Source organism: Lactuca virosa, chromosome 9 (genome assembly GCF_052849685.1).
Source record: "Lactuca virosa cultivar CGN04683 chromosome 9, Lactuca_virosa_CGN04683_v6, whole genome shotgun sequence".
In the NCBI taxonomy this organism is placed as follows: domain Eukaryota; kingdom Viridiplantae; phylum Streptophyta; class Magnoliopsida; order Asterales; family Asteraceae; genus Lactuca; species Lactuca virosa.
Genome location: NC_136434.1, coordinates 115,639,183 through 115,662,762, shown reverse-complemented (window position 1 = coordinate 115,662,762; position 23,580 = coordinate 115,639,183). Strand labels below are relative to the sequence as shown.

The following is a 23,580-nucleotide window of genomic DNA, read 5'->3' as shown; positions in this document are numbered from 1 at the left end:
TCCTGGCATCCAACTCCTCTGTACCCATCTGCACCACAGGCTCAGGTGCTGTTGGCCCCTCCTGGCCTCTGTCTCAGGATCCTGATCCTGAACCGGCTCCCGTCACAAAGCGTCTCGTCATCACCATTTTGAAACATACCACAAGATATCAGATAATCCACATAAATAACTGGGAACCAACTCCCGACTAAACCCTAGGGGTTGTAACTTCCTTGATACGCGTATGGGTCCTGTGCTTTCAGTAGTACGGGCCCATACTACCTTCCACACCTACCCATATTTGTCTCAAGTATCACCACAACACCCTAACAACATACATAAGCATAGCGAGTGCTCAATCCTCACTCCTAGAGGAAGGCTAACTGTCTCACCACCGACCTACCAGTCCCACACAACTCACTCATCCATGAAACTTCCACCAACCCTGTAACACTAGTGTATGATAGCCATACATAACGTTGGACCCTATAGACTTTCGAATATCCAATCCTACCCTAAGCCCTAATCGATAAGAACAGAACATAAGGCCAAATCAAACATTCTCGGGCTATAAGATCTTAATTATGCACAACCGTGATGCATACACAAGTAACTATAGTAATGTTGTCAATCTCATATAAAGAAACCCTAGGCTAGCAGGCATCTCGTAATTAGGCAATTCTATCATGCAACTCTTGAGGATCCCTAGCCTAATACTATCATGCTATTCTAACATATCACAATATCGAATAACTATATGGTATTTTGGGGTCTACTTACTGGCTCCGACTGATCGTACACTTCGCATCCTCCTTTCTTATTTTGAAAACCATTAATTTTTTTTTTTGAAAATCATTTTCCTTAGTTTGAGACTGGATTCACACGAATGTTCCTCCAATTCACTCAAACCAAGGCTCTGATACCAACTTGTAACACCCATAAAATTCAAGCCAATTTAAACTTTTCAAAACATTTAAAACCAACAGTTATTACAGATTTGTTTTCAAAATAGTCTATATCGGAGTTTTTCCCAGAAACATAAATAAAACATGAGCAATTGTACGATCTTGCCTTCGCCTTGTCGCGATCCCCTGATGTACCTGAAACAATAAACTAAAACTGTAAGCCCGAAAGCTTAGTGAGTTTCCCCAAAATACCAATACACTGCACACATAACACATATACAAATAACAGCATATACTGGGTCCACAGCTTTACAGACTGGATTACCCCCCGGGCCCACAGTGTGAGTCTGGATTGCCTTACGGGCCCACAGCTCACATCTGGAGTGCCACCGAGCCCACAGTACGAGTCTCCCTCAGCTCGTATCTAGAATGCTCCCGGGTTTGTTGGTTACCGCACGGAGCAGTATTACCTCAACCCATCTCACATAATATGTCGACATATAACATCACTAATGCACATACAGATAATCATACAGTATCACAGGTAATCCTACAGATCTACCCGACTAGCATATCAACTGGCATACATCACTAACTCAAACTCAACATATCGATAACTACTAGTATATCAAATCCAATGGGCGGGCCTTGGTGCCTTAGACCCCTTAGCATAATGAGGATAACTCACCTCACACTGTCGACTCGAAGATAAACCCAAGCTCTCGAATTGCCGACGCAACCTCCACCACCTATTTTCACCATAGAACCATACTTGTAAATTTCCAATTTCCCAAAATACCCCCAGAAGTCCACTGGTCAACCCTTGGTCAAAGTAAAAGTCATTGGTCAAGGTCAACAGTCCATGTTGACCTCAACTCGTCGAGTACCCTCAGCTACTCGCCGAGTTCTTTGCATAACTCGCCAACTCGCCGAGTCACTAGAGTGACTCGTCGAGTTCCTAAGGTTTGCGGCCGTAACCTCTTTCGCCAGCTCGTCGAGTTCCTCTTGCAACTCGCCAAGTCCATACGTGTCCAAAGGTTAGGAAAACCCTAGCCGACTCGCCGAGTCGCTCATCTGACTCACCGAGCCCACAACAATATTCATCGGACTCGCCGAGTCGACCATACGACTCGCCGAGTCCCTTCAGTCCTTCATCCATATAGAGGCTTTTTAAGCCATGCTAAGGCTCCAAATTGTAGATCCAACTTCCCAAGGCATGTTTATCACGTAAAGTTGCAAACTTTACGTGCATGCAAAGCTCCAAAGTCTTAAAATGACAAACCTAAGCTTGTAAATAAGTCTCACACTTGAGGGAAGGTTTATGCTTGCCAAAGCTGAAAACTTTATGGACTTAGAGACCAAGGAGAGTCCAGATCTGAAGTTACAACTTCAGATCTTAGCTTATACCCAAGAATAGCTTCTTATTATGCTAGAAAAACCCTAAAATCCACCCAAAAGAGATCTAGAATAAAATGGGGTTGAGATAACAGCTTAATACCTTCCCAAAAGATGCCAACTGAAATGGATCTTGATTCCCCACGAGTTCCTTGATTCAATCCACTTGTTTTCCCAAAGTTTTCCTCACCAAGATCCTTCTTCCAAGCTTAAACACACCAATGAAGCACACACACATGATTTAGGGTTTTAGAGTGTCAAGGGGCTGTAAAAGGGAGGTTGGGGGAGACCAATGATCCTTTAAATTGGGTGCAAAACCCAGAAATTTAGGGTTTCATCTGCCAGCTCCTACTCGTCGAGTCCCTTTTTGGACTCGGCGATTAGGTCACTAAAACACATGGACCAGCCCGCTGCTACTCGACGAGTAGGGCAACCAACTCGTCGAGTAGACCTTGAAATCAAGAAAATCTTATATAAAAATCAATACCTGAGAATCGGGGCGTTACAAAGAAGGTAAAGAGTGGAGAATGATATCAATCGCCAAATCTTCGTTAAAGTTGACATTCAACTTGAGCAAACGATCCACATACCTTTACATCTTTTTCAAGTGGCTCGTGATGGACTCCCCATCTTTCATCTTGGTTGTTATCAATGAGGCGAAAATCTCGTACCTTTATTGACATGCACTTTGATGGTACTTTTCCATCAAGTATTGTCACATCTCGTAAGGCCAGTAGTCCTCGTATAACCGCTGGAGCTCAGGAGTCATAATGGCTACCGTAATACACGACACCTTTGTCGCGTCTTTTTCGTGAGCCCTATACTCAGATATTTGTTCTTCAGTAGCTTTGGATTCATCTATCTCTTTGAGCTTTTCGTCGAGGACGTATTCTTTCTCCTCGTATCGAAGGGCCATTCGTATGTTGCGAATCCAATCATTGAAGTTGGATCCATCGAAGGTGACCCTCCCATAAATGTTCATAAGAGAAAATGAGCTTGAGGAGTTGGAGTTCGAGCCAGAAGCGTTGTTTGAGCCAGACATCTGAAAAGAGATAGAGAACAAAGTTTTGATTAGATAAAAAATCCTTAATATAACACCCAAATGAAATATTAAGGCTAGGACCCAACACAATAATTCACAATTCGGAAGAGGGATGTCGTAGTCCAATTGCAAATTATTTGAAGGTAGGTAAATGACGATTTACCAATTCTACCACGAAAAACGAAATGAAGAATTAGGTTTTAAATGAAATGAGACTCCTAGATTCTTTTGAGATTCATTGAATTTTTCAATGGCATGTTTAATCTCGATTATGCCCTTCAAGTTTGTGAGTGGGATACCAAGGATCACAAACAAGGTGTGAATAACCATGCAAATTAGCTTGGCACTCTCGAGGTCATCTAACACCTAATCAATATGTCGGTTAACCACACACGCTCCATTGATCTATGGCAATTCTCGAGCTACCCTTTACCACACTTGTTAGTCCAAGTTAGTGTGCCGGTTAACCACACACACTCCACTAACGACTTGACAAGGTGCAAAGTGCAATTTCATGGACTAGCATCATTTTCACATTTTCCTAAAGTAACTAAGATTGGGAATTTTAAAAAAAAATTAGTTACTTTATAGTATTCATTATACTTATTAATGATGAATTAATGTCTTATCCTACCCGTTCGGCTAACGACCCTCCACTAGTCAAGAGTGCGGTGGGTAAGAGTGGATACCCAATGACGGTCATTTTACATGCCGCTTCCTTCAACACCCTTTATAGACCAACTTCGTGAATGAGGCCTACTAATGGTAAGACTGACTCATTTTATACATATTAATCTTTTAATATTATAATAGTATAAGGGTTGTATTTTAAACTTTTAAAACACTAGGGTTTTAGAATTTAATATTTCAAAATTAAAACTGTTAATCAAATTTTAAATTCCAAAACTTGAGGGCAAATTTTGAAACTTTTCAAAACTTCTAGATCAAATTTTAAATAATTAAACTAATCACATAATTTTGGACATTATCATAAAATTTGACCATTATCTTTCAATTAGATGAGGATAATCATTATCATAACAGAAAATTCGAATTTTATCAGTTAAAACAATTTATGGTAATGATCATTATCTAACTTAGGCTTGAAATTTGAAAAATCTGCCAACAGATGAACCAACTCATCGAGTCAGGGAATGGACTCGTCGAGTAGGTCCAACTCGTCGAGTCCATCTTAGGACTCGTCGAGTTCATCAGTCAGAAGGCCAAAATCGATTTTGTTCCAGCTTTGGCAAAACACAATAACATCAAATATAACAGAAAAACACCCTAAGCTCTGATACCACTGTTGGGTTTTGAGCATTACAACATTCCTATGGTACACATGCAACCCTAATTGCTTTGGATCTAGTTTTTTCTCAAGTTATACATGCAATTCAAATTATCCAAAGCAAGAACCCTAAGCTAGCATATAATTTTCGGATTTGATAAACAAACTAGGGTTAGAAGAATACCTTTATTGTTAACTAGTAGTAACAGGTAATCCTTTCCTTGATCTTGACCTTCAAGAGCTTAGTGCCTCATTTGTTGCACCTCTAATGGAGTCACAAACACCACAAGCAATGGATGAACAAGAGAGAGAGAGAGAGAGAGAGAGAGAGAGGATGGATGCTTCACAAATCGGCCAGGGTTTCTTCTAGGAATCAAGTACCGATTTTAGGAGCCTTGGGTTCCTTTTATAGTTGAGCTGCTACTAGGGTTTCAACTGGAAACCCTAATTCCCTTGCTTAGACCCTAAGCAACACATGGACCCCCATATGGTAAGCCTTGGACAAAAATTCTATGGGCTTACCATAGATTTTCGTCCATCCTATACCAATAGGATTCATTAGCCCAAACTACAGTTATCACTGAATTACATAATCAGTCCCCGTTCTTTTAATCAGTCTCTTTTGATCACTAAATTAATTCCAAATTAATTTCTAATCAATACTAATTAAATAATATGATTTTTCAATTAATATATTATTCTTATAATATATTAATAAATCATTATTTACCCTCTTTCTCCAAAACTCATCCTATCAAATTGCTATGGTGAAGGCAACCCAAAAGGACCATGCTACTATCGGGTCAAGTACATACCAGTCATAGTTATGAACTTAGACACCTAATCCAACAATAAGTTCTTTAAATAGGGTGTAAACCCTAAAATTAGAGTTTGCCCCTGACTTGAGTACGCCTAGCGTACGCCGGGGATCACCCGATGATGCGCATGCAAGGAGTACGCTGTGCGTACCAAATGTACGCCCATCGTACTCACGAGTCCTCCACCACCTTTTTACTTGAATTAAAATAGAATGAATCATTAACTTCATACCTGACGACTCGGGTGCTACAAAATTGTTGCTGATTTTGTGTGATCAAGTTGTCGTCATTAAGTTCCTGAACGACTCTTTAGGTTGCGACTGTCTCTTTAATCTCTGTCGCGACAACGAAATCCCATTCAACATGGATTGTTGGTTGGTTTTGCGAAAGAGGGGACGTGAGAGAGAAGAAGCGTTTTTGTTTTGCTAATTTCTAGGGTTTGATAAGGGGATGCAACGTTATTAATGGAAAATGATTGTTACAGGATCTCAAAATTGAAATTAACAATCAACTTTTTAATTCATGCTATCTTATCTGATTAGGGGAAGAAAGAGAAGACGACATCAAAGTGAAATGAGCAGGAAAAAAGAAAGCTAAGATGCCAGAAGGATATTTTCTATCTCAAGGGCAAAGTTGAAAATTCACATTGGGTTTTTGAGCGAGAAAATTAGATGGGAGGGTGCTCAGTGACTGACACGTGACACTTTAGTACTTATTTATTAGATTAGGAGATATGTTATTTTTATCATTTTTTTCTAATTTTTCTGTAAGATACAAAAAAAGTTGTATCATTTGAGGTTCTGAATGGTTCACCTCAATCCGTCTCAAAGCCTACGTAAAAACCGGGAACGCTAAGAATACTTTGGGTATTTCAAAGTTTGAACTTAGACCTATATTTTCTTTTATGAAGCTACAAACATATATACCAGGTAAAAAAAAGTTGGACAAGAATTTTTATTTAAACTGTAAAAAAAATATTATATCCGAAAATGGATCAAAATAGTATATTTTTCTTAAAAACGACTTTACAAAAACCAATCCCATCAATAATCGAAAAGACACTGATTTAACTATTTAAGGTGAGTTTTCAGTTTTGTAAGGAGCCCAAGGCCATGTCTAGTTGTTGTGAATGAATAATCGCAGTGAATAGTAAAAAAGTAAAAGTGACCCTAAACCCCCTGCATTTTGTCATGCACTTTATTTCTGGCCCTCTCTTCACTTTTTTTCTTTTATTTTGGCTCTTACATCTTTTTTCATTTATTCTCCCCTTTTTGGAAGTATCTTACTGCCCTTCTAAACTCTCTCAGTTTGATTTTTTTTTTAAAGAAAAGAAAAAAAACCGTTTGTTCTTTTAACCCCCTGTATTTAAATACTTTTGACCTCAAAAGTGCTCAATTGACCAAGTGTTTACATTTAAGTACAATCTTATCTCTAAACCAACATAAACAGGGGAAAAAAATTGTATTTCATGTTTTGATTTCGTTGTAAAAGAGATATGGTATTGTAATGATTTAATGATTGTTCTTTTTTAATATCGTACTAGATTATGACCCACGTTAAACGTGGGGAACATAAATTAAATACATCACATTAATAGGTGACTTTGTCTTAGGTTGAATTTTAATAAAAAAATATTAGTAACATTCATTTTTAGAGTTTTTGAACCAAACTTATTATTAGATAAAAATATTTAATATTTATATTAGAACAATTTGGTTTTTTAATACAGTAATTTTTAACATAAATGATCTATGTGATCTTTGTTTTATCACAACATAATGCGACTTCTTGATTAAAACATGTTGTGTAGTAGCTTTATAAATTGACTTTGTTCGATGTACCAACCCCCATGGAAGCTCATATGGCTCTTTTCATATTGGTCTTGTAAAACCGAAAGCAACAATAAGTTGTTATATGTACCAGCAACATTAAATTCTGCAAAGAAATTCGATAAACATTACAAATAAAGTGAATTGTCATAACTATAAACATCAAATTCAGACATTGTAATTTGGTCGATTTCAAAGTATTTTTTCCTTATAAAAATTAAAATATGATTTTTCAGGCTACACCCAATCACATATACATATCTTCCGATCAAATAAATTATTACAAAAAAAAAACATGTTATGAACAAAAATATAAGATTAGTTTCATAATTTGCTAAAGGTTAACACTAATAAATAATAATGAACTTTCACAAATCTTGTATTTTGGTCCCTACATCCAACTAACAAATGAAATTCGGTTTAGATGATTGATTCAAAAAGTGCATCCATGACTTCCTGTAGCTGAATTTTGGGAGATATTAAGACCTACTGAGATATGAGGGAATGGTCTGTAAGGCTACGATTGGTTTCTATAGGGCAATACAAATTCAAAATCGTTAGCACATATCTTTCCTACCTGCTTTAATTATCAAATTTAGATCAAACTTGTCAAAATCAAATTATATATAAAAAAAACCAGATATGTAACCTAACAATCAAACAACATATTTTTCATTAAAATAAATATCATAAATCTAAAATTTACACTTTATATATTATTCTTCAATTATATTATTACATTTTCATCTTTAATGGTGACTAACACCTATTTCTGCTGTATTGTTGTGACACGCATCTATATCGAAAATAAGTGAAAGAACTATAGAGAAGAATGTTGACAGAGTGATACCTCATTGAAAACGCAACAAAATTCTTCATAAAGCCGCTAGGATTCTTCAATGGACGGCTAGAAGGTCTATATAGTGACAATCGGTGTGACATCCATGAGAACGCATCACTTAAAATAACAGTTTTGATTAATGTAAGTGAAAAAATCATTTAGAATGCTTACGAGTTGTGATTGTTTCCACTTGGATGTGAACATTAACATTCTTGTTGAGAAATGGAACTTCAAATGAACCCTACATAGCCAAATCAACAAATATGACAACAAAAAAAGAAGCCTAACTTGGCATATAACCAAATTTCCAACAAATTTCAAAATTTTAAGGTTTTGCTGAACAATTTTTTCAGTTTATCAGAATTTTATTTTATTACAACCTTATATGAGTAATCAAGAATCTAAATCAAATGAAATAAGTAATTGTTCATTTAAATCCAGTAAAAAAATTACAATATGGTATTGTAATGATTTAATGATTGTTCTTTTTTAATATCGTATATGCTATAAATACATTTCTATTATAACTTGTAAAATATGCATTTATAGACAAAGTGCATGTCTAAATGTGTTATGGACTTATGGGTCTATCTAACTTGGATTATATGAAGGGTTAAAAGAAAAATGAATGAAATGAATGTTGGAATATTAATTTAACATAGTGAAATACAAGTTATTTTTACTTGATCAATATAGATCTAATTTTGTGAATCTTAGTTGGTATTTTTGGTGTTGTAGCCAACACGACTTTATCTTATTTGTTGTAGCCATTTTACCTTAGAGCATCTATAATACATTGGATTTTATAGAGATTAATGAATTGATACATCATCATTTTGCATTTCATAAAACTCTATCAATTTTTTATTTTACAATGCATTAAATTCAATAAAGTTCACCTAAATATATTTAAACATTTATTTAAGAAGTTTGAAACCTTTATTTTTTTATTGAATGATTCAATTCCAAATGACATCTCATAATAGTAGAATTTATCCATTGAATGATAATAACTAGGTTTGTTATCATTCAACTCTCTCAGTAAACTCTCTATTCTAGATGCTCCTTATTGTCTAAATTTATTAGTTCTTACTAGCTGTTTTTGGTTTTTCTTTACCTAAATCATGTTCAAAACAACTTTTTAGGCTGGTCCCTGTGGTTTAGGGTAATCTGCGTGGTTGGTCCCTAACAACTTTTTTTAACTCGGACCGTCCCTACTTTATATTTTTGTTGCACGCTTAGTCCCTGTCCGTTCTAAAAAGACTAATTTACCCTTATCCATTTCTTTATTAATTAAATTTTTAATTAATTAATTATTTATTATCTTATTTAAATAAAAAAATACATGTGGGCCCCTCCCTCCTTCCCCTTCAGCCTTCTTCTTCCCTCGACCATTCTCCCATCTCCGATTCCTTCATCCCAACTCTGGCGACTTCATTAAATCTCCGACAAACACCAATCAATCATACCCTCTCTTCACCGAAGAAACAATGTTTACCTGAAAATATATGCGTTTTTTTGTTGCTATGAACTTCCCTAAAACAATCGATCTTGAAAAATTGAAATCAGAGGAATCCATCGATGGTGGTGGTGGCTTCCCCTCCATAAATGAATCCCCAAACCAAAATCAGAAGAAACACCAAATCAAACTGATGCAGAATCAGACGAACATCAAATGAAGGCAAAATCAAACTTGAGAAAAAAAATCAAACCATAACCCAGAAATCAAAATCGAACTGGATTAAACAAGAAAAAATGTGATAGAGTCTATATAAGATGTTGCAGATAGTGTGGTTTTTTTTTCTGGCAGAGCAAATTGAAGATGCTGGTGAAGATGGCGGAGATGCTAGCGACATCGACGGTGTTCCGACTTCAAGGGTTAGGGTTAGTTCACCGGAGTTGAGAGAGGGAGAGGATAGGGTTTTTGGTTTATGATTTCCGTTCGTCGGAAATACCTAGAGCAACGGCGATGACGAGATGTATCATACATTGTACGTTTCTCCGATGGCCAAATTCTTGTTGATTTTCGTTGCCATTTGTTTTTTGAGGTAAACATTGTTTCTCCGGTGAAGAGAAGGTTTGATTGGTGAAGAGAGGGTTTGATTGGTTGGTGTATGCCAGAGATTTAATGAAGTCGCCGGAATTGGGACGAAGGAATCGGAGATGGGAGAATGGTCGAGGGAAGAAGAAGGCTGAAGAGGAAGGAGGGAGGGGCCTACATGTATTTTTTATTTAAATAAGATATTAAATAAATAAATAAATAAAAATTTAATTAATAAAAAAATGGATAAGGGTAAATTAGTCTTTTTAGAATGGATAGGGACTAAGCGTGCAACAAAAATATAAAGTATGGACAGTCCGAGTTAAAAAAAGTTGTTAGGGACCAACCACACAGATTACCCTAAACCATAGGGACCATCCGTGTAATTTACCCGAGTACGAAATTGACTTGAGTTGTGTCACATTTATTTCATATTTTAAGTTAGATCCTTGATATTTGAAAATTTTGGGAGAAAGCATTAATGTTTATACATAGCATGTAGCCGCGGGTAGAATCACATGCCCCCCTTGACTCCATTTATATACCACCAACGAATCAAACAACACACTCACTCTCTAATCCCCTTTCACTGAAAAAGCACCCAAGCTTTTGCAGAATCCTCATTAAAACCCTCTTTTCCCCCACGAAGTTCTCACAACATCAATACTCTGGCTTTCCCAACGATGGACGTTTTCAGCATGCTCAAGTTCTGGAGGTACGCCGGAGGTGGAGATCCAGATTTTGCTTCCTCTCTCGACGATGAAGAGTCGTTCTTCGATTTGGTGTTCACTAATCCAGGTGATGAAAACGACAATGAATGTGACGCGTCTCCTGATGTCAACCTCTTTGGTGGTGATTCCAAATCGAGTTTCAGATTTTCGTATCCTGATGAGGTTTATTCGAGGAATAATCGGAAGATTTTGCCTCTCGGTTCACCGAAATCTCCTCTTCGATCGTTGATTCCAGGGTTTCAGAATACCAAATCGAGATTAGACAAAGAAACTTTCGAAATTGAAGAAGTTAAGATCGGATCATTGCTTAAGAGAGATAACAGTCTGAGACATAAATTGCAAACGGAGAAGCTTCTGGATAATGATCAGGTTCCTTCTAAGCGTTTCTCCAAGGACGTTGTGAACAAGTATCTGAATCTGATTAAGCCTTCATACGTAAAAGTTTCAAAGAGGAATAACGAGAAATCGAGGTTACAGGAGAAATCCATCACGCCGTCGTCGTCTCCGGCATCATCGGTTTTCTCCCCGAGAAAGGAGGAGAAAAGAGGCGGTGGTGGTCGTGGTGCCGTGTTCAGAGAAGTTCGTAAGCATTTAGGAAAGAGCCGTTCGGCGTCAGCAATCCTACAAACGCCGGCGACGAAGAGCGATGATTCAGCGTTGGAACAACAGGACAGTATCCGAAACGCGATTCTCCATTGCAAGAGATCATACAACTCACCTTCAAAAGGTAAACATTGATTACAAATCATCAAATTTTCAACTAAACCAAATCAATTCGTATGAAATTTTCATGTTGTTCATTGCGCTAATCCGTGGTCGAATTGTTTCAGATTGTTGTGTGCTTTCGAGATCTGGAAGTGCTCCATCAAACAACGAGCTACGAATTTCCATTGATGTGGAAAACAGAAGCAGCATTTGAATGAATGACAGATTGGCGGGAATTTTTTTTGAGAAGATAACATGAAACTTGTAATTTCGTTTGTGTAAAACTAACTCATGTAAATCAATCGATTAGAAGTAAAGGTGTTGTAGCCATGTGAAAAGCAACATAGGAGATGTGGATGATGAAAATCTTTTGTTTTGTTTGTTCTGTGTATTGTAAATTGAAGCTAATCCCAACTATGTTTCCATGGCATCATTACTATCTGACCAATTAATTTCTTGTCTTTTCTTTTTGTATTTTTCTGTTAACCATCTAATAAAATTAAATAGAAAACATGAAATAGCAGGACAATATTTTAAGCCAACCTACCAACTTCAGTTTAGATTGTCTAAAAATAGTTATATATTTCGATAATAACTTCACAAAATGATTTTTTTTTTGTGCGAAATTATTTTATAAATAGTAATCACTATATATAAATTTCTTAAAGTTCTTTGGTGATATGTTATTGTTTTTTATAACATCACCATTTCTTAAAAAAATAATATCACAAAACAATATTTTACATAATCATCTTTGTTGAATGAATGATAAACACTTAAAAGGTGTAAAGCCCGTTTTCAGGTATTTCTATTTTAACCATTGGCATTTTAAAATTTTAACATTCAAGCCCTTACGTTGGGCGTACCAGCCTTGTATGTGGGTGTAAGCCAGGATAAGGATCGAGGTGGTGGAGTATGTTGGGCATACATATGGGTACGCCGGACGTACTCATGCAACTTCCAAAACCCTAAAATTTTAAGGTTGTGTCTCCTATTTAAGCATCTTAATCCCCTTGGACCTCCTTATGACCAACCTCCATTTCCTCCGAACCCTAAAATCGAAACCCTAGCTTTTGTGAGTGGTATTTGAAGCTTGAGAGTGAGCTTTGGTATTCTTGGATCCAGAATTTACATGTCCTTGTTCACCTTTTGAAGGGATAAAGTTCAAACCTTGGAGCTTGTTTTGGTAGATCTTGTTTAGACTTGGATTTAAGTTCATTTTGTCCCAAAACCTTGATCTTTGTGAGTATGAAATAATCTAGAGCATAACAGTTGTCCTTTCAGATATTTTAGGGTGTTTAGAGTCATAAAAATGTTAGCTTGGTCCTTTCCTTTCTTCCATGCATGAGTTATGGAGATTTTGGTGAAGTGAAATGTTAGGGTTTTGGGATTAAGCACTCTTTAGCCATGCAAAGACATAAAGTTAGAGACTTCATGGATTAGGACATCATTTAGGGGTCAGATCTGAGGTTGGAGTAATTGTCTTAATGATTAAGACATTGAAAATTGGATTTGAGTCAAGGCCGCATACGTTGAGCGTACTCCTGGCTACGCCCGTCATAGCTAGTTGTGAACCCGACTCCTCTTGCCGTACACTCTACGCCCAACGTAGAGTTGTGTACGCCGTGCGTATGGCCGCCGTTGACTTTTGTAGACTTTTGACCAAGTATACCTTAAGAGGATTTGTGAGGGATTTTGAAGGGGTAAAATGACATTTTGCCCTAATTGTAGATTAGACTTGTCTTGGGGTTAGTGGAGTATGGAAAATTACATTAATTATTAATTAGGGTTAATTAGTGTAATTATTAAGCGGAGTCTAGTTCTGGCAGTTTGGGCGTGAGTTCTATCACTCATCTGTGTGAGGTGAGCCTCCTCACTATTCTTAAATGTGTGGTAGAATATATGTGTTGACCAGTTGGATCTATGTGCTATTTAAGGATGTAAACGAGGACGGATATTGGCAGATACTGTAATACCCGTCCCCGTACCCGAACTCTGAACCTCAGACCCATCTCCGCCTTCGGCCCGCCTAATCCCCGATGGGTTCGGGTGAATAAATCTCTGTCGGATACAGGGAACCCGATGGATACCCGTTAATTTTAAATGACTTAAAGATATAAACAAAAAATATGAATCATCAAATAAAACTTATATGTTTCTTTCGACGCAATGTCTATAATAAAATTTTCATTAACATTTAACTACAATCCTGTCATCGACAATCATTTAGTTGGACAATACATTGATCGATATTTTATAATGAAAAGACTTTGGAAACAAACGTATATGATGTCTAAAAGCATGTGCCATTAGTTTAGATGTGATTAAATATAATTTGAAATTAATCGTTTCATAATTTAATCAATTAAAAGTAAAAAAGATGCTGAAGAAAGGAATAGGAAAAGATTAGAAAAGTTCAAAGCGTCACTTCGATTTCCAACAAATATATATATATATATATATATATATATATATATATATATATATATATATATATATATATATATATATATATATTATCGGGTCTTAAACGGAGCGGATAGTGGTATACCCATCCCCACCTCGTACCCGTTTCGGGCATCCCCGCCCCATCACCCGTTAAGATGGGTAATACCCGCCCCGTTAGGACTGATTCCCGCGGGTACTCGAATCCGCGGGTCAAATTTGCATCTCTAGTGCTATTACTCTGATATATATTAATGTGTGTGCTAAGACTTTGGGTAGTCTCTAGGGTTGCTGATAACCCACAGGGCGTGATGTTTGCCCACTGAGACTTCGAGTAGTCTCTAGGGTTGCTGATAACCCATAACTGTTTACTTTGTGTTGTGCTGTATGTGATATTTTGGGGAACTCACTAAACTTCGTGCTTAAAGTTGTTGATTAAATGTGTTTTGGGTACTTCTGAAGATTGCGGGAAAGCGAATGTGTAACGTCTCAAAAATCAAGACTAAAAATTCTGATTTTTAATTTAAGAAAACCATCATCCAAACAACATCATAGAAATCATGGTGAATCAAAGTGTATCAATATCATCCAAGTACATCAGAGTAATATAAAAATGCGGAACGATGTGGTGTGTGCACTGCAATCATCCCGGGCTCTTCCACTTCGAATTAGAAGTACTTGAAACATAAACTGAAAACCGTAAGCACAAAGCTTAGTGAGTTCTCCAAAATACCACATACCATACATATCAAACATATAATGGGCCCCGTACGTCATTGGGCCCCTCCCAACATCGAGCCCCGCTTGGTAAACAAATTTGTCAGTCATCAGGCCCCGCCTAATATATATATAAACATGTAAATATATAATCATACAAACATATGCAATAATCACAAAGATAAATAGCATACAGGATAGTCATTGGACCCTGCCCGATAAACATATAAACACATATCACATGCAAGAGTCACGCAGACAACTAGCATCCTAAGCATAACAAACCATGGGCCGACATTGGTGCCTTCGAACCACTAAACACAATGAGGAAACTCACCTCAAGCTGCAGAATCACTCGGATAATATCTCAATTTGCTGGTCGGGAAAATCCCCGTGCTAACATCATCAAATAAATATCCAATTAACAGTTGGATCTCGACCCATAATCAAGAATCTAAGTCACTTGTCCAATATCCAGGGTAAAAGACCATTTTATCCTTTTTCTTACTTGCCCCAAAACCAAGGCCCAACCCATTGCTCAAAAGGCCTAAATTCCTAAATGACATCCTAAGGCCCAATAAAGCCCAACTTCCAAATTGGGCCCAAAATCATAATGGGCCTAATACCAAGAAAACCCATAGCCTAACCCTGGCCCAAAGTCAGAAGTCCAAGGGCCCAACAAGGCCTAAACCCTAAAAGCCCAAGATATGGTTCAAACCGAGAAAGTCAATCCCAAAAGTCAATCTGCTGAGTACGCGGGGCGTACTCAACTCATACGCTTAGCGTACTCCTTCCGGGTTCAGTACACCCAACGTACTCCCCTGATTACCAACCCAACCCATTAAGCACTTAACTAGTTAACCCAACATGCTAAACTCCTAGATCTGGTCCTAAGTGGTGACTTAATACGTAAAGTTGGCAACTTTACACGCATGCATGGCTTAATGGGGCCCAATACTAAAAAAGAAGCTTAATAAGAACCTTAACACTTGCATGGACCAATATCTTACATAAAGATTGCATTTTTATGGACAAGGGACCTCAATGGAGCTAAGATCTAACATCCATATCTTCTGGAATAGATCAAAAGCTCAACTTTAACTGAAAAGACCCAAAAATGCATAAACAACACCCTAAGTTGGATCTAGCGCATAGAATTATCAAGATGAAAGCTTTTTACCTCAAATGGCTTGCTAAAGTGAAGATAACTCTGGATCTACAAGCTCAAGCTACTCCCAAGCAACTTCCAAGTGTTCCTCTTCTTCTTCTTCTTCACCATAAAACACCAACAAACTCACTTTCAAGCTCAAATCTCACCAAATACACTTAGGGTTTCGATGTTAGGGCATATGGTGATGGAGGCTGGTCAATAAAGTGTCTAGGTGTGAGATAAGTTGCTTAAATAGGGTGCAAACACTAATTTTTAGGGTTTGCCCCTGCACCACGGGCGCCATGCGTACTCCGCATACGCCCCACGTACGTGGATGAAACCCGCGATCTGGAACGAGCTAGTACGCTAAGCGTACTAGCTAGGGACTAGAATGTAATGATTTTTTCAATAAGTGGCTAAAGGAAACATACAAAATTTTCGAGTGTTACAGAAGGCTTGATTGTACAAATTCGCCTGTATTTTATGATACCTGATATTTTGGGACACTCTGATATTTTGATGATGATTTGTATTTGACATTGTGATTTTTTTGAGATGTTTTTTTTATGAACAATGTTTTTATATGAATTTAAAAATGAAAATTTTGGATGTTACAAAAGGAAGATTATTTTGTGACAAATTTTTTTGGTTATTTTAATGATGGAGTCTAAGGTTATTGACATGTCATTATTAACCTATTGGTATACTATCTCAGTATACTTAATATTTCACATATAATTTTAAAGGCGGTGAGACTCGATTTTAGACGAAGTCGACACAACTTCATACCAGCCGCCGACTACACAAATCCAGCCATAAGACAGAACAACTATTACTGTTCATAAGAACAATGCCATTTAATATATGTTTATAATAATCATTTTTATAAGAGTAAATTGAAATTTTGGTATATCTCAAAAAGTGTAGTATGAGACATTTTTTTCTTTTTGTTTATATGATCAATCCAAAATCAAAACTTCGATGCAAAATGAGTCCCTGAAAATTTAGACTTAATTTGAAATTACTCTTTTATCCTTACTAATTTCTTTTTCCATTCTTTTATTTATTTATTTATTTATCTATTTTTCAGATAAAAAAAATATAATAATTACCCTACTCAACCAACACCTCTCTCTTTATAACACAACTACTCCTTTTCTCTCTCACCCTTGCTGCAGGAAACCACCATCCACTGTGAACAACTGCCGACCACCTTCGGTCACCATTGTCTCGCCGTAAACCACCACCATTCTCGCTAGGAACCACTGCTACCGAAAAAAATCAACAAACCCGTCACCTACTCCAAACACCTTTATCGACACCATCAAGGAGGAGCGTCGTTGGACCTAAAACCACCGCTACCGCTGGAACGTTGACAAATCATCGCCGGATCTGGATCTGGAAATCCGAGATTGTAATTCGATGAACATGGTGGCTCTATAACTGACCAAATGTTGGAACCCTGGCTGTAACACCCCATTTTGACTTTTCGAGATAAAAAGGTATAAACAATTGTTTATTAGAATGAAAGTGAAAATATGTTGCATTTTAGCCAAAATAATAAACATGAAAGTTGTAGTATTTTTCAAGGCGAATGCATGTATATAGAGAACGTCGCAATCGGAGTTCGTATGAAAAAGTTGTGATTTTTATAAGATTTTGCGGATTTAATAAAAACACCGCGTCGTTGTCGTCTATGTGCCATGGCGTGGTGCATTAAATGCACCTAGTCACTCCAACTGAACGTTGTATGCAAGTGAAGAACCGTCAGTCGGGCCAGTTACCATGGCACGATGCGCCAAAATTCAACTATAAAAGGAGGCACAAGCCTCCTCATTTCTTGCACCACTCTTTAGAGTCTCTCTCTATATCTATAACATCCTGTTTTGAGAAGTTTCTTATTTCGGGATTGTGGACAATAAATGGATCAAGCAAAGGATTTTGGCTTCAAGTGAATAGGATTTAGACCATATTGGGTGTTGATAATATTGGTTATGTGATCTAATCCCTTGGATTGTGTTTTGGAGTCAAGGGGTAAAATGGGAAAAGTGATGTTTCAGACTTCTTTCATGAATTAAGGATTTTAGTTCGGTATGTTTTAAGTCAAATGTAATTAGATAGAGTTATGGGGCTTGCCAATACCTTTTCGTACATATAAAGGTCGTTGAAAACGGAGTTGAAACGAAGAAGTTATGGCTGATTAAAGCCGGAATGGATTTGGGTGAAAAACCGTCGCCACGAAGTGGAGATCAGAGCTTCACGACGTGGCAAGCCACGAAGTGGAGAAACATGGCCACATAGTCCCAATCTTTTAGGCCCAAGCCCATGATTTTAGGGTTTTCAACGTATTTAAGCATAAGGTTCCGCAGTTTTGAGCATTTTAGCAGCCTCCATCATATTTCTAGAACCCCTTGGGAGATACCATAGCCTCCATCTTCAAGATTTGAGCTCCTCCCCTATTCTCTCTCCTCTTTTGGATGCTTTTTATGATATTTTGATGAAGCTTAAAGATCACGAAGGTTCTTTTGGTTACAACGAATGATGCTTCAAGCGTGGATCCATCAAAGACACTACATTTCTAGACTATTGTGAGTGTAAAGTTCCAATCTTGCTCTTTAGTTATTTAGATCTCTTCATTTGTGGTTTTTGGCACTTTTGGTCCATTTTATGAGTGATCTTGGAGTTGAGTGGACTCCACATCTTTTGATCAGTTTGGAATACTTCTTGGACCTCATGGACTAGGAAATTTATGATCTTTTTCCTTCCCTTTTAGCCATGCAAGTTATCTTGGTCCTTTAGGCCATTTTGGTGTATTAAAGTTTAGATCTTGAAAGATTGTGACATTATTATGGATAAAGTTGGAAACTTTATCCATCTATACATCTTTTCGATTCGGATATGAGAGTGAGAGACTTAGACTTAATGGATTAAGTTGAGAAAGATGCATTTTTGGGTCCCATTGAGACTTAAAGTCTAGATCTTGGTGGTTTGGACCATCCTAATGGATAAAGTTGGAAACTTTATCCATTATGAAGCGATTAGGAATCAGATCTGATGATTTTAGCTTTGGTCCTTATGGATTAAGCCCTTATTGAAGAAAAGCCTTTCAGACTGAAGACCACGACGTGGTGGCGGGAGTTATCACGTTTGTTTTGTCCGGGCGTGACCACGAGGTGACATGATGCTCACCATGACGTGGCGACAAGTTTATTCGAGATCGTTTTCATGGATTCTGTCATGGCGTGGTGACACGTCTGTCACGACATGGTAGTAGAATTTGATCGGGATTGGACTGAGTGGCTACGGTGTGGCCATGGGTTGGCCACGACGTGGGGGTCAGCTGGAGTCGACTTTTTGACCAGTTTGACTTTTGGTTAAATTTGGGTAGAATTGAGTATTTGACTAAGGATTGGTCTCGGTTTGGATTTAGGAAGCTTGGGATGACTGTTCTGTTGCTGAGGTAGTTGTTAGGCTTCTGTTGAATAGTTTAGGTGAGTCTTTTCATCATATTCGTGGGTCGAAGGCACCAATACCGGTTCATTGATTTGTTTATGTAGGATACATGTGTCTATGTGACTATTGCTGGTATGATTGTACGTTGTATGCATGGAGCCAATCTGGGCTCGGAGTCATTACGGACTCGGGGTTGATACTGACTCGGGGTTGTTATGGACCCGATGGAACCGATCTGGGATTGGAGTCATTATGGACTCAGGGTTGATATGGACCCGGGGTTGTTACGGACCCGATACAACTATGTGTAGTTATATTTGTTGTATGTGGTATTTTGGGGGAACTCACTAAGCTTTGTGCTTACGGTTTATGTTTAAAATGTTTTCAGGTACTTCTGGTTCAAAAGGAAGGGCCCAACTTGATTGCACTCTGGAGATTTATTTCGAATTGACTGTTTATCATTTTACTCTGAGTTTTGACAATACTTTTACTCTGGTTGTCTTTTGGGATAATGAATGAATGGTTTTGACATACTAAAAATTAATTTTTTTACTCGGTATTTTAGGACGTTACAAGTTGGTATCAGAGCTTTGGTTTGAGGGATTTGGGCACACTCTTGGGTGTGTCTGAACTCAAACTGAGGAGTTAATAAAATATCTTAAAAGAAAATAAGTTTTCCAAAAATGTTTTTAAGAAAAAAGGGTGTGATGCATGCAATCAGCCGAGCTCAAGTAATTGATTCCCAGAATACCCATACATGTTGATATATTTATATGATCTATGTGTTTATGTGAGATGCATGCGGGTATATAGATAGGATCTGGTTGGATTTGCATGATGAAATGCATCTTTAGGAGAGATGCATTTTTGCATGATTAATATTGGAGATCTTCAGAAATTTTGAGATAGGACTGCTTGATTATGTGATACCTGATTGTTTGTTGTCAATGCTTGAATGCTGCTTGCTTTGTGCTATATGAAACCTTTATTGATGTCGATTGAATACTAAGCGAATACATTAGGTTTCATGCTACAAGGATTAAATAATCTTAGAATGTTAGGTTAAGCTCTATTGCGCAACTCTTGTTTGAGTCCAAATGTTGTATTGTGAGACCTCACAGTCAAAGGATTTTTTTAACGTTTTTTCACATGTGATTGTATTCGTGAGGTAGTTAGTGGACATTGGTGGGAGTTTCTTCTGCAGCTGATAGTAGAGATGGGGTGAGAGGAATCCTAGGAGAGCCTAGGGAGTATTTTAGCTCGATGAGTGCACTGTTTAGCAATGTCTATTCATTTGAGAATGAGTATAAGTGATTGAATCGGACAATAGTGGACATGAGTAGTTACTTAGAGGATCTGGAACGATTCTTAAGGAAAGTACAGATAGGTGTGGAAGGTAGTATTGGTCCCATACTACTGAAATCATAGGATCCGTACTCGAGTCGAGGAAAATTCTCGGGGATTATAAGGAGCTGGTTGTGGGTAGATAGTATGGTTCGGCGCAATTATTCAATGCAGTGTGTTTCCGTCTTTATCAATTTATCGGATATGGTTGTTCAGGCTGAGGATGGATTTGGTGATTGTTTGGCCTTAGTGGCCATGTTAGTTTGGGTTTGGATGGTGCATACCTGTGTGAGTTAGTTGATTCTAAGGTATCGAAGGCCTTGTTGGAAGTAGTGACAATTTGCAAGACTCAAGAAGGAATCGATTGTGATGATCAGCTCAAGGATTGCGTCATGAGGCTGATTGATCGACCGATGGCTTAGGATTTCTTGTCTACGGTGGGGATTATGTTCCTCCAGCTTTCCGTGTTCAGAGGAAAAAGAGAGAGTGGCATGTAATTTTCATAGTTGGGATGAAGACCCAACATGGGGCTAGATGGTTATGGTTTTTGGTGGAAAGTATGGCAATGTGGGAATGCACAAGAAGATTCTTGTGGTATGGTTGCCTTTAGATGAGATCAAGAGTCTGCTTCGTTTAATTTAGTTAGGTCATGTTCTATTTGATTGTTTCAGGTGATCAAGGAAGTGAATCGGGAACGAAAAAATTTGTTGTCTCAGATGTATCCCGGTTATGAGAATGATGCCTCTTGTATTTATGAATGATTCTCGTAGTAAATTGACTGTTGGGGAATTGCAGGCAAGGTGTGTGGCAGTCCATTTTTTTTATATATAGAGAATCGGTGCTATGAATGGACTGTCAGAATTATTGCTTTTACATCTTCATGTGATTCTTGATGTTAGGGGCGGTCATGCTTGGGTAGTTTCTGAGGTCTCCATCTGAGACTCAGAATCTCTTTGATGTTAGTTGGTCTTTATCAGAGAGAGTGACATCTTGCATTCTGTTCAACATTCCAAGGGTCAGAGATGCTATGTATCTGGTTAAGCCAGTTTGAGATTTGGTCTGTTTGCAATGTTAGTTGGTGGTAGTTCGAACCCTAAGTAGGGGAGAACTGGGTATTCTGCTTGGAGGATCATCAGTCTATTTGAGCTTATGATTTCAGAAGAATGGGTCATAAGGATCTATGATTCGGGTATGCGAGACTTTAGTTCAAGATTTGGTCAAGACGGGGGTGTAGAGCAAGTTGCCATCAGAACTATATGCTCAGGAATGCATGAGTTGTCTTTGCGGCAGGAAGCTGTTGGACATGGAGCTCGTTGTAGCCAATGGTTTCTTTCAGGAATGCCGATGAATAGAGCAAAAGGTGTTTGGGTCGCTTAGGTTGAGTATCAATTATTGAGGGACTTGTCAACTTGTTTTATAAATTGCTATCTATAGTCTAGGTTGGGCAGTTGTTGATCGGTAAATCAACTTCAGAGTTTGGTATGTTTAGTTCCACATGGGTTTGTTCAGTAGTGTATTGGATCATTAGATTAGTTGTCAATGCATTCTCGATCTTTGGTCTTTCCGTTCATCGTTAATAGTTGAGGACTAAGGTTCTTTGAAAGTTTCGGACTATATCAGTTGAAGTTCAATGGATGCGTCAAACTATTTTTCCAGTTCTATACATTGTATATTTTGGTATGTCGTGTTACCAGGGTTGGTATTTGGATTGATCCGACCAGGATTTTAACACCATTTTTGGATAACTTTAGAAGTTTTACCAAGCTAGTTATGTATTGGAGGGATCTGTTCAGTTTTAATTACGGTGTGGGATCATGTTTCAGTTGTTCATGAGAATGTTTCTGTTAACGGTTGAGGTTCGTCATTTTGTTAGATCTACCGGTACTTCACCCTGGGGGTAAGGTTGTGAGGAAGAAGGAATGTAGTAGATCTAGGGTTGGTTATGGGTTCCCTTGAGGTTGTGTATTGTGGTAAGTTCATTAGATATTGTCATGAGGGGTGTATATGGGCTGAATAAGATATAAAGAGAACACTTTGTCCGAATTTATTGGTATGGTTATTATTTCGTTTACAGCCTTGAATTGGAACAAGAGTACGATTGCCTATCTCATTCTATGGGTGTGTGCGACCATGTTTATGTCTAATTTTACGTTGGTAGCAACCTGTACCATGAAAGGAATTGTGCGTTATAGAAGGGTATGGATCGTGTTGTGTTTGTTTAGTGTTGAGAGGAATGTTGATTGGGTTCCTGCAAGTCGGTGGATTGATGGTTGAGTACCTCTAGGCCCCTGTGCTGTTAGTCGTGATTCTTCGAGTCAGCGATGGAATGATGACAAGATCGACGTAGCACCATAAACCATGTATCGTGAACCAGTGGTTGTATGACTTATATGGGTGGGACCTGGTAGTCATTTGATTGAGACTCTTAGGATTCAGATCTTTAGTCTTATTGGCATGGTTGGGTGTTAGTGCATTTTAGGGAGTTGGGAGGCTCAATGACCAGCTGGGTTGGATCATGTGGATAGTAAAACTTTGTTTTGGTTGATGTATTAGTTGTGCACTGGAAGTCACTTGATGGGTGTTTGCAATTGCGGACCCCGTTTTCTTGTGGGTTATTTATTAGGAGTTTGGTTACCGATGTTGGGTATTGGTTCTAAAATCTCGAGTCATGAAGTTCGTTGTAAATGTCTCGAGTGATTTGTCAGGTGGATGTATGTTACGACCCAAATTTCTCTACTATTAATTTGAATAGTATTCTTTCAAGTTTATTTATTAATCTAACCATTTATTTTGTTTAACTTTAAGTTATGGGGGTCAAAGTGTAAGAAAATGATAGTTGATCATATATATGGGTCATGGAGTCATTTTCTCACATTTTAAGGGCCTAGAATGAAAGT

At 37.8% G+C, this 23,580-nt stretch overlaps 1 protein-coding gene across 1 annotated transcript; it reads left to right on the top strand.

The window, feature by feature from the left end:
• The first annotated feature begins 10,678 nt into the window (after nucleotides 1–10,678).
• Nucleotides 10,679–12,007, top strand: LOC145138114 (putative membrane-associated kinase regulator 2). The gene is made up of 2 exons (XM_079072257.1): nucleotides 10,679–11,596; nucleotides 11,700–12,007. The coding sequence occupies exons 1-2, from the start codon at nucleotides 10,822–10,824 to the stop codon at nucleotides 11,786–11,788; spliced, it is 864 nt and encodes a 287-aa protein (XP_078928383.1). The 5' UTR covers nucleotides 10,679–10,821; the 3' UTR covers nucleotides 11,789–12,007.
• Nucleotides 12,008–23,580: the final 11,573 nt, after the last annotated feature.